The 11,696-nt window shown below is 47.6% G+C and overlaps 1 protein-coding gene across 1 annotated transcript in view; it reads right to left on the bottom strand.

The window, feature by feature from the left end:
- Positions 1-162: 162 nt before the first annotated feature.
- FANCM (FA complementation group M) overlaps positions 163-11,696 on the bottom strand; it is a 51,980-nt gene continuing 40,446 nt past the window's right edge. The window contains exons 15-23 of the mRNA XM_060269067.1: positions 10,297-10,379; positions 10,126-10,194; positions 7,938-8,039; positions 6,940-7,096; positions 6,233-6,336; positions 4,285-4,764; positions 2,490-2,811; positions 1,406-1,700; positions 163-991 (exon numbers count right to left, since the gene is read on the bottom strand). Coding sequence (XP_060125050.1) covers positions 877-991; positions 1,406-1,700; positions 2,490-2,811; positions 4,285-4,764; positions 6,233-6,336; positions 6,940-7,096; positions 7,938-8,039; positions 10,126-10,194; positions 10,297-10,379 — 1,727 coding nt within the window. The 3' untranslated portion in view covers positions 163-876. The remainder of the gene's footprint in view (positions 992-1,405; positions 1,701-2,489; positions 2,812-4,284; positions 4,765-6,232; positions 6,337-6,939; positions 7,097-7,937; positions 8,040-10,125; positions 10,195-10,296; positions 10,380-11,696) is intronic.

Raw genomic sequence — 11,696 nt, 5'->3', positions numbered from 1 at the left:
TTGACTATTTATGCATGCATAATCCCAACTTTTGTTCCTTTTTCTTCGAGGCAACAACTTGCATGCTCCTGATCCCCTTGTTCACAATTCCTTTTCTTATTCCAGTATTCCCCTACAGGAGCCTCATGTTCAGTTAGTCCTACAAACTTACCTGCTTTCCACCTGCCTGTTGGCACTGAACAGAATTGTTGAAGCCCCTGCCCCTTATACTGCACGCGTCCTCCAGATGGTGCTGAATTACAGCTCCCAGAATCACTAGCCCCTAACCTCTGGGGCTGATGTAGTTCACCAGGCGGCAGGGGGAAAAGGTTTCCCCCACCTGCCATATACCATGATCGAGCAAAGAAGAGACCACTTCTTTTTTTGCATAGGATAGATTTCCGAGAAAGGCAGGCAGCGGACAGCCCCCGCAAAACCCTACAAGTGTCTAGCTTGATCAGTGATGAATGCACAGCCCTCCACATGTTGATGGATTTCAACTTCCATTAGCCTCACCCAAGTGGGTGGTTTCAGGCTCCCTGCGCTGGTTTAAGAAAGTTCATTTTTAGCTGTTATGTAGAAAGCACAAAGCTTTACTCTTAAAACTTTCTCCAGGGGAAGGGAGAGCAAAGCCTATCTGGTTTTGTAAGGAAGTAGGAAGAAGAGCTCCAGCAACACCCTGTTCTTGAGATGGAGAAGGGTGTTTTTTCAACAGATGCATAAACTCAGAATAACCCCTGTGGCAAGGCTGCATTTGCAGCTGCCTGGTTTCTCCAGAGGAAAATTGTGGCCTGAAACTCACTGAGTTCGGAAGTTTATTTACATATCTTACAACAAAGAGATGTAACAATAAAGTGCGTCTTTTAAAAAGGGGTGCCCCCTGTGATTTGCAGTTGGTCACGTGATCTTCTCAGGCAGCATCTGAGCATCGAAGCCGTAGTGCATGTAATGGTAGACCTTCTCTGCCTTCTGCTGGCTCATCCGGGTGCGGGCTGCCATCTCGCCTGGGGAACTGGAAAAGAGCAAAAAGAAAGGAAGGCTGAGCTCCATCGCAAGCCAGCAGGCAGTTGCTGCAGCAAACAAGAGAAACACTGTGTGTTTGGGCCACAGGATGCTTCTTCCAATGTTCCTGAAGGGGGAAGGAGAGGCACATGCAAAGAACAGGGAGGAGGAGGAGGGAGAGCAAAGTGACCAGCAGCTTGCTCAGGACAGAGCAGTGGGTGGTTTTGGTTTCATACAACACCAAGTTGCATTGTGGAATTTGCTACCAAAGAATGTGGCAGGGGCTGCTATCTGAGGTCTGGAGGAGTAGGAGTCCCTGAACAGATATTGGCTATCACAAGTTGAGGAGGGAGGGAGCATGCAGCCCACTCTTGTGCAGCCAGTCAGGTTTTGGAAACAGGAAGAGGCCCTGCCCAAGCCCTACCTGTTGGCTGCCTCCTTCACCGAGCCAAAGCAGTGGCATAAGGCCAGGGCCTCTGGGTAGCTGATGCAGGGAATGCTCAGGTAGAAGCGGAGGGCATCTTGCCTGTGCCCCCCCTGCACCTCTGTGGGCACTTGGATGGCCGCGTTCTTCCGCTGCTCCAGCGAAGCCAGCTCCTTCAGCAAGTCCGCCGTCTCCTCTTGGCAGGAGCTGAAGAGCACCCGGATTCCTGCCTGGATGAAGGCCAACAGGAGGCTGTCATAGTGCCTGCTTCTGTGGAACACTCTCGGTGCTTCTCCTGAAAGTTTACAGAACGAGAGTTTGGTGTCAGCATTTCTCCTGCGCTGCCCCCTGGGAGAGGCTTCCAGATTTCTTGCTATCGGTGGCCTTTCGTTCCCTGATGCCCAAAGTGGCAAGAGATCAGCTTCAACGTGCTAAGCAGAGAGATGTGGGGAAGTTGTGGCGCTCAGGGTATTCTCGGGCTCCCTCAACCTCAGCCCTGATGTTGACCTGGGGCTGTGGGAAGTCCAGCAAAGCCTGGGGGTGAGCACAGGCTCTCCATCCCGTCTCTAGCAGAAGGGCCAGTTGTGTTCTCAGCTCTTTAGCAACTGCTGCAAGTTGTCAGCTGTTAACAGCATTTCACAGCCCAGGGGCGCAGAGGAAGACCCTTAAAATCAGGGCCCATCTTTCTCTTCTCTTTCACCCAAAGAGAGAGTAGAGTGGAAACAGAGTATGCAGATACAAGTTCCTGATCAACGTTCCTGCACTACCGAAAAAGGTGCAGTTTCTAGTTGCCTCTTGATTCTTCAAAGTGGCGTGAAGAACCTTATCGTCCTTCAGTGCGTGATCAGAAGCAGCTGGGATAGATTCTACTCAGCACTTGGTGGGACAACACAGTTTACCAGTTTCCCCAAAAGGTCCCACGTGCACCATGTAACGTTTCTACCTCCTAAATGGCCATCTCTGTTTATTTGCAGTGTTTTAGCTGCTGCATTTTCTATTTAAGGCTAAATAGCCCAACCAGCAGAGCTGGAAGCTGAAATGTTTAATGCCTAAGGAGAAAACCTGCCAAAGCTAGGAGACCCACCTGCTTTGACTCTCTCCTCCACGATCACACAGATCCTGTCAAACTTGCTCTTCAGCTGCTGCATTCGCTGGACCACTTTGCTCCTGTGTGCCGGGTTCAGCAGCTCCGCCTGGCATCTCCTCTCCACGGCCAGCCGGCTGCTGACAATGTAATCGCAGCTGCCCAGTGAGCAAACGTGGACCTTGACTCTGTGAACAGCTTTCAGGGTGGAAATGACATCTGGCCCAGAGGAGATCTCACGGCTGTCAACCAGAATGCAGAGAGGCAGCGGCGGGTTCTTCCGGGAGCAGAGCGCCGCAAGGTGCCCCAAAGAGCTTTCTGACTGAGAACATGACAAGAGAAACCATCACTCATCATCAAAGCAGCCAGAGCAGGAGAAATCGAAGGCTGAGCTTTCGTTATCATCACCCTTTACAGACTCTTGGAAGGTGTAGGTTTACTACTACTACTACTACTACGATTATGTATTTATTTATACCCAGCCTTTCCCCCTGACATCTACTCAGATAAAATCACAGCAGCTAAAAAACAGGGAGGTGGGGAATGGCACATTCATTATTTTAGGCAGAGAGGTTGGATGTTGACCGTTTGTCAGGGATTCTTCAGCTGTGACTCCTGCATCCCAGGGATTGGACTGGACAACCCTTGGACTCTACACTTCTATGATTCTACCACCTGAGGGCCCCCCCCCCAGACATTTGTTCTCAGGAAGCTATTGGGGCAGTTACACACAATCCCACTTTCAACACTGCTTGTGCCTGTGAAGGTTTTGGAGGCAGTCATGCTGCTTCATTTCCAACCAGGGCAGGCCTTGTTACGTCCTGCAGAAATCCTGTACCTCAAAAGTTCCCGGAGTTGGTGTGTGTGTTTGTTTGTTTGTGTGTGTGTGTGTGTGTGTGTGTGTGTGTGTGTGTGTGTGTGTGTGTTTCGCTTTTGTTGCACTGCAGTGCACAAGTGTCCCTCCAGGTGGCACTGAAGAAGCATCACAGAAAAGCTCCTAAAGTGAAATGTGTGGATATAATGTGTGGTATAAAGAGACCACTAAGCCACTATCAGCACATCAACGACCTGTTTAGAACATGGGGAGGCCCTAAAATAGACCACCAGAAGAAAAAAACAAAAGGGAAAGATAAGTAGGGGCTGGTAGGTTGCCTGGCAATCCAACTATCACTTAGAAAATGAAAGTATTTGACAAGTGGTACAGAACCTAAATCCCACTTTTGTTTAGACGTGCTTCTAGCCTCATAGTATAACAATTGCACACACACAGAGGAAGTCACCTGCAAATTATTCTAACGGGGGACACTGGGGATGAGGAGGTGGTGCCCTCCCCGCCAATCTTTCATTGACCTCAAGCCCTCTCCAGTCCTCCAGGCGCTCGATAAAATGTAAATGCCATTGCAAAAATAGCTCATGCACATTTATTCAATTTACAGGCAGAAGGTGATTTGTGCAACCCCCAAAATCTCTGTTCTGAAGTCCATTAGGCAGAAGGGCTATAGAAGGCCTCTGAGCATGACCACGGAGAACCGGGGTGCTGCCAGCCAAAGTGCGCAGAACAATTGTCTGTTCCCAGTACTACATTTTCACAGTGGAGGCTGTAACCAAGGGGGCGGGTGGCACCTTTTGCTGAAGGTTCTCAAGGAAAGCCTGAACAAGCATCCCTGGCGCTGTGGGATATCCTGCCTCCTGGCGAGAGCTTTGACCAGATCGCTTTCAGGGCTTTGGTCTGTTACTCTAACCCTGGCCACAGATAAACCAGCAAAGGAAGGAACAGCTTGAACACAGCCCATACCTTTGATGTTGCCTGGAAGTCCAGTTCTTCTGACAAGGAAGATTTCAGTCCCATGAGCCCCTGGGTCCTGCTCTCTCGGGGTGGACGTATCTCAGCCTTTGGAGCAGATGTTCTGCAGTCCAGACGGTGGTCTAACGCCAGCGATGAGGACGCATGCGAGCCCTGGTCCGCTTTCACGATGGGAGGCGGTTCCCTCCTGACTCCTCCTTCATCTTCACTAGAGCTGCTGAGAATCTGAATCCGGGAGCGTTTCTTGAGCGGTGGGGGAGCAGCTGCTCTCTGCTGCAGGAGGGCCTCTTTCAACTTCCTCCTGCGTCGGGTGCAATACTGCTTTCTTCCCTGCCCAAAGCTCTCCTGCAGCAGGTTGAAGTCAACACAAACTTCCTCATCTTCACTGGAGCAGCTTTTGGGGTCCTCCACCACCTCCTCCTCCTCCACACAGAAACTGTCTGCCAAGTAGCTTTCGTCCTGCTCTGGAACCTGGAAGGAAAGGAAACCGCTGAGGAGAACCCATGCCATGATTTGCGTACCCCAAGGCAGAGCCACAACGTCTTGAGCCTCACGTGGCCTGTAACTGCAGGCCTGGCCAGCTCCAGCAGATGAAATGCAGGTGACCTTCCCAGACACGTCTGGAGGAGTTTTCAGCGCATGAGGCTGGCACAGTTTCTAATGACAAAATGACATTTATGTGACACTTTCTTCTCAGGTTTACAGTTATGTATGGAATATGGCAGAAATCCAGAAGGCAAATGCCTTATTTTGCATGAGCCAGTTTATTTTGGCACGTCTACCCCGCCCTTTCTATTGAAAAATATAGTAAGAACCTGGCATAAAGTGGCATCGATATGCTGAGGAACCGAGCCAGGTTTCCCCAGGCCCCTGCACACTGCAAAAACACTCCCCCACCCCAATTCCTGGACTGTTCATATCTCTCCCCGAACTGTTGCCTGGACTCACAGCACAGGCTGAAGAAGTGTTAGAAAGCAGTAGTTCTGTTCCTGGAGGCTGCCTGGGTTTAGGGAGAAGGTCAATGTGTTCTAGATGCGCTTGCGCTCCCCTGAAGGATCTTTTTTTGTTTGTTTTTTTGGGGGGAGGATCCAGTCCTGTCCCTGGACCCCCGAGCGTTTTCAGTGGCACCAAGGGAGTTCCCTCTCCCAGCTGATGCTGGCACATGAACTGGGGCTTCACCTAGAGAGAGGCAGGCTGGCCAAGGGCAGCTATGCTCTGGGGACCTTTTGGCATGTGGGGCTACCCTGGAAGTTGCAGCTAGTATTGACTTTTAATAGTGGCAAGATTTGTTCACAGCAACTTGGCCCAGTTAAAGGACCTTCACTGGCTACCAGTGTTTTTCCAAGCCCAATTCATTGTGGCATTACTGTCCTTTGAGGCCAAACATGCTTGACTCCCCAGTGCCAAAAAGAAGGCTGAGTTCCCTCTCAAGCTACCTACCTATATGATAAGGTCATTCTGCTCATGGCTTCTCAAGCTCAGCATCCCAACTAGGGACCATATTCCCCAAAAATGTCTACCTGACACAGACATTTCCCAGATCATTCAGGTGGAATCAGAATCCTGCTCTTAGGTTGTTGCCCCCCCTCCCCCACAGCCATGCTGCCTTTTCTTTCTTGTGCCTTACAATAGTTCTGATTTGCAATATTTGTATTTTACATTGTTTTTATATTTTGATTCATGTGAACCGCACTGGGGATTTTCATCGAAGGGTGGTATTAACAAACAAACCCCGACTGTGTTGAGGCAGCAGGTTCTGCCTTGCTAAGAAGTCAGCGCACCTTGAAACAATCCTTTCGGCCTTGTCCTTTAAGACGACGCTCGTGAAAAGTGACCATTCGCTCCGATAAGGCTGTGAGAAACCAACCAGCAGCATTTGTGGATCAAGACCAGCCCCAGTTTGTGCTTTGGACACAACCCTCCCTGTCTGCCTCCCTACCTGTGAGAAAACAGCCACCGAGTTGCATCCTTTCTGCATCTTATACCTGTTGCCAACAGCTGGGCTTCGTACAGATTTCAGGTAGACTGCATGCATCTCGGATTCTGAGCAGAGAGAAAAAAAGAGCAGCAGTCAGGCAGGCAGAAGAGGAACTGAAGCCGCAGTCAGCACCCGTTTGGGCAGGCTTCGCGGGCGGAAAGAGTCTCTGTAGGGTGGGGGGAAGTTGTGTTGTGCAGGGCAGCTTGTTTCGTGGATCCCGTTACAATTCCCACCACACCAATCAGGGGCCTGTTAGTAGCAGCAAAACTCTTCCCACAACAGTGCTGCAGGGGGGGGGGCAGGTTCCACCTGTGGCAATTGCTGCCACACAAGCAGTTCAGTGGCCCCCAAGCATCCATCTCAACATGCCATTCATTCTCTCTCAGTTTCCAGGCCTCGGTCCAAGTGCTGGCTATTCAAGCTCTACTGCAGTCTGTGCCACTGTTCCTCACCTTTCCACTTTGTTGATGATACTGCCGCATGGACCGAAGGGTTAAGCAACGCAGTCCTGATTTACTGCTGCTACCTGATTTCCAAAACCTGACATGCTGACTGCAATCTCGGCCTTGTAGGAAAGCTACTGGGAGGACTGGTGCCAGTGGGAAAGGACAATTAGACCAAAGGAAGTGCCAGCTAATAGGAAAAGGGCAAGGTTTCCCTTCACTTACCATTGAGCTCTTGCATAATCTGTGTCTCATCATTTAAAAACTCAATGAGCGAAGAACTCTGCACATTTTCTGAGCCGACGCTCTCATCGGATGAAACCTCCATGGCTCCTTCCTCAGAAAGTTCCGCCTCTTGGTCCAGGAAGTATTTGGCTGCATTCTACACGAAGCAAAAGCAAGAGAGTTCCTGCCCAGCAGCATCCTATTTTGCAGACTCTGCTTTAGAACCAGCCGTGCCACGTGGCCGTAGACTGGCCAACCCCCACCCCATGGCTGATCAGAACTGGGCTTCTTTGAGGAACTGGCCACAGGCAAGGACACGATCCCATCTTGACAGCCAGCCCACGAAGCCCCACCAAGACCAGCCATGCAGATCAAGTGATCTGAGGCCACAGCCTCGCATGGAAAGAAGAAAAAGCCCACTGCCTGGGGCCAAAGCCTCTAAGTGCAGAAACTGTCCATCCTCAATTACAAAACACAAGGCCAAAAGTACCTCCCACGGCCCCCGAATTCCTTGGTTTGATATTACAGTTTCCTGCATTTGGGATTCAATCCCTGACAGCATCTCCAAGTAGGCCTGGGAATGACTCCAGCCTAAAACCCTGGAGAGCCACTGCTGCCAGTCAGTGTGGTCAATACTGAGCTAGCTGGATCAAAGCCTATATAAGGCAGCCTCCAGTTTTCTAATGACAGGCAGAGAGAGGCCTCTCCCCATTACCTGCACCAGATCCTCTTCTTAGGGGCTGAATGACACACCAAGTATGTGTCCTCCTGCTCAGCTGAGCTGCATGGCCCTGCTCCAAAATTGAAATTTGGCATAACAGAGGAGACTCTGTTTCCAGTCATGTTCCCCTCATGCGCACTGTCCTGTATTTCCTTCCTGTCTAGGGTTCCAGAGGGGGGGGGGGATCTGCGTCCCTACTTTGTAAATGAAAAGCACAGTACCCCAAGCCTCACACCCACCAGAAACAAAGGAGCATCGCTGTGTGTCATATGCGCACCTTCCTGGCAGCAGCGTCTCCCCTTTTCTGCCTCTTCACACCTGGCTTCTTGCTCCAGCTCTTCTCAGAGCAATCTGGGCTTGCATCGCTAGACAAGTCTGACTGAAACAGAGCACAGACACTGGTCAACAATGGCATCATAGAATCATGGAGTTGGAAGAGACCACGAGGGCCATCCAGTCCAACCCCCTGCCAAGCAGGAAACACCATCAAAGCATTCTTGACAGATGGCTGTCAAGCCATATCAGAGCCAGCTTCCTCTGGCTTTAGCTGTTGCTCAATGTTACCATGGCAGGGATTTTTTGGGTCTGGCTTAACCAAAACTTGCACCCTTTGCAAGTCTTCTTAATACTTTAGTATGTTTTTACTCCTTTGGAACCACTCAAAAAATGCTTTGTATAATGAGATCATTTGGAATCTCAATCTTTAATTTTGTTGAAGATTTTGTACATCTAGAAGTGGTGCTGTTTCTGTTTGCCACATAGAATGTAGCTGGATCAGCTTTCTTCTTTGTTTCTGTTCAGGGAAGCTTTTAATGTGTGACATTTTAATGTATTTGTTGGAAGCCGCCCAGAGTGGCTGGGGAAACCCAGCCAGATGGGCGGGGTACAAATAATAAATTATTTATTTATTTATATTATTGTTGTTGTTGTTGTTGTTGTTTAGTCGTTTAGTCGTGTCCGACTCTTCGTGACCCCATGGACCAGAGCACGCCAGGCACTATTATTATTATTATTATTATTATTATTATTATTATTATTATTAGGCTTCAAATCTGGGGTGCTATAGGCAGCCTAATTCATATTCCTTATGATTAATGTTGATTGTGAAATTAATAATAATAATAATAATAATAATAATAATAATAATAATAATAATTTATTATTTATACCCCGCCCATCCGGCTGGGTTTCCCCAGCCACTCTGGGCGGCTTCCAACAGAGAAATAAAATAATCGATTAAACATTAAAATTACACTTAAGGGGTGGTTAAAGAATTCTGGAGAAAGAGTGGAGGAGAGGGAGGGGGTGGCCTGCTCAGCCATTTCTCATGGAGACTCAGAACCCCTGAAGGGGCAGCATTTGGGCAGGTGGCCAGCCAGGAAGATGACTCAGGGTAAGGCAGCCTACTGGTTTTCTGTGTACGTTCAACTGAGAATCCTGCCCAAATATCTCTCCATCTGAAGAATAAACAGCGTTACCACATTTTACAGGAACTGCTTTCAGCACAGATGTCATTGTGGGAAACATAGTATATAATTGAATTGACTATAAAATATCTACTTCTGCTAGATATCTCAACACTAATCAGTTCCTGCCCTATTGCAGGTTAATACAACTAACCAAACCCCTGTGTTGCAATACTGACGTGAATCAAAAACAGAGCAACACGTGACCATATGCAACCATGCAATATCAACTCTTTATAATATCAACAGAACAAAAACTAAGCATGTATGCACAATGTAAACAACTCTTGGAAGATTCTCTTCAAAACAGTAAAGCAGGATTCAGTTGAGTCTCTGGAAGTCTCTGCTGGTCATAAATCAAGAAAATATTCTTCTTCTTTGGCAATCCCTCGTAGCCGAGTAAGATTGTCTTCCATAACACGGTTTTAACAATGAGTCCGTAAGTGACTGTGGAGGCCAATTCTGGATCCGCACGTCCTTCCACAGTGGGGACATTGGTTTCCGGGCAGGAGTTGATCACGGTAAGTCAGTAATTGAAAACCAAGTGGAAAGATGAGTAGTTATAGTGTTCCAACGATGCTGAAGTGATTAATAAACTGTCATGATGTACAGTGTTTCCGGATATAGTCCACTGTTTTGTAATTACTTCTTTAGCACAGTAATGGGTAGCAGAAGTGTTTTCATAGACCCATCTCTTATAAGGATAAATACATACTGAGGAACAGTGCTCATAAATCTATGTAGCCACTGCAGTCTCCTTATACATGTTTAGTTTTTGTTCTGTTGATATTATAAAGAGTTGATATTGCATGGTTGTATATGGTCACGTGTTGCTCTGTTTTTGATTCACTATTGCAGGTTAAAGCCATTTTAGGGGGGGGGGGGGAAACAGTAATAACCATTTCCCAACAATAAAGAGGAATGTTTAAGCCAAACGGAGCAGAATGTGTTTTATGCATTTATGTGTTTTTCCTGCCCTGACTGGGGTTATCTACTCACTGTGACAAGCTGACGTCTCCGCTTCTTGACAGCACATACTGGCGATTCCAAGTCACAGTCATCATCAATCTTGGGAGAAGGAAGGAAGATGTCAAAACACATTTAGAAACCGCACAGAGAGGAGTTTTGTTTGGAGCTTGGTGGCATTTAATTTTAACTGAGCTGACTCACGTTTTGAGATGTGAAAATGTTCACTTTCTTCTTATTTTTTCTGAGAAAAAACATTTCTTCTTCGCTTTCACTGCTGGCCCCAACTGTGAAGGAGTATGTGGGTAGCAATAATAAGAAAGTGTGTGTGTGTTTTTCACCATACAATATATTTGTTCCTCTCCACGGAAATCTTTAGTAAAAGGCGAAAGATAAATCTTTCGCCTTTTACAATATATTTGTAATTCCAAGAGGAAAATGCTTTCTCCATTTTTTCTTTAAATAAGGCAATTCTGAATTGGCTTGGGAGGTTGCTATTGTCTGCCTGTGACTCCCCATCTGCCCAGGGTCCAGTTGGGGCAACTTAAACAGTATTTCCCAGCAGAGGAACACAGCTGGCTGCATTGTCTTGCTGAGCTGGAAATTAAGAGTGCTACCAAGTGACAGGGATGAGGGGAAAGAGAAGGGGAAACACTAAACCAACTTCACTTATCTGTTCTTGGACAGAATGAGGAAGGAGCAGGCCTTGAGAGTAGGACTGTTAAATTTCATCTAAGAATGTAAAGACGTAAAAGATGTAAACTAAGGATGTAAAAACCTATGCTGATCCTGCAGCTGGATGAAGCCTGGGGCTCCTCTGAGCCAGAACCCTGTTCTCATGGTGGTCAACTGGGCGCCCACGAGGGGCACCTGAGCACAGCCGTGCTCTCCCCTCCCGCGGTTCACAGCAACTCCAGCAGGGAAATCGCCAGGGTAGGAGTGAGCAAAGGCATGGCATCCACAGAAGCAGAGCATCAAGATGCAATGCTGCTGCTTTATTCTACTTTGGCCAGACCTCACCTGGCTTACTGGGTCCAGTTCCAAGCTCCACAGTTTATTTACATTTCATTTTTTTAAATGGATTTTGTAATAAATTGCAGTATCTCTCTAAATCATCATGCATCTTATATAATACCACTCTTACTGCAAAATTATTTACATCTGATTGGAAAAAAGCTTACCAAATGAGGAACAGAAAAAGTTGAGGTTTATTCAGACATATTATCCCAAATTAATAGAGTGATCGTCCTTTTTAAAAACAAACAAACAAACACAAACGTATTTCAATAAAGTGGTGTTATAAGAAAAAAAAAATGCTCCTTTCCCCTTATGGGGTACCCAAGAGCCTGTATAGAGACATGTAGGTTCTCTATTGGTAGGAGAAAATAACAGAGGCCAAGCAGAGAATATTGAGAAGCAAAGCAGCTAGTAAGTCTGATCTTTATTAAACAGTTGCAACAGGGTTCCCTGCGCACCACACACAGGAGGGAGGAGGAACCCAGGTGTGCAAGCTCTTCTATAGACTGTCAAAGCAAAGTGCATAAGAAGGAGCATAATAACCTAGATGGAGGGAGACCTGGAGGCCCCTTGCTAGGAGGAGAGGC

Source organism: Zootoca vivipara, chromosome 1 (genome assembly GCF_963506605.1).
Source record: "Zootoca vivipara chromosome 1, rZooViv1.1, whole genome shotgun sequence".
Classification (NCBI taxonomy): domain Eukaryota; kingdom Metazoa; phylum Chordata; class Lepidosauria; order Squamata; family Lacertidae; genus Zootoca; species Zootoca vivipara.
The sequence above is the reverse complement of the archived record's forward strand: the minus strand, read 5'-3'. Positions and strand labels throughout refer to the sequence as shown.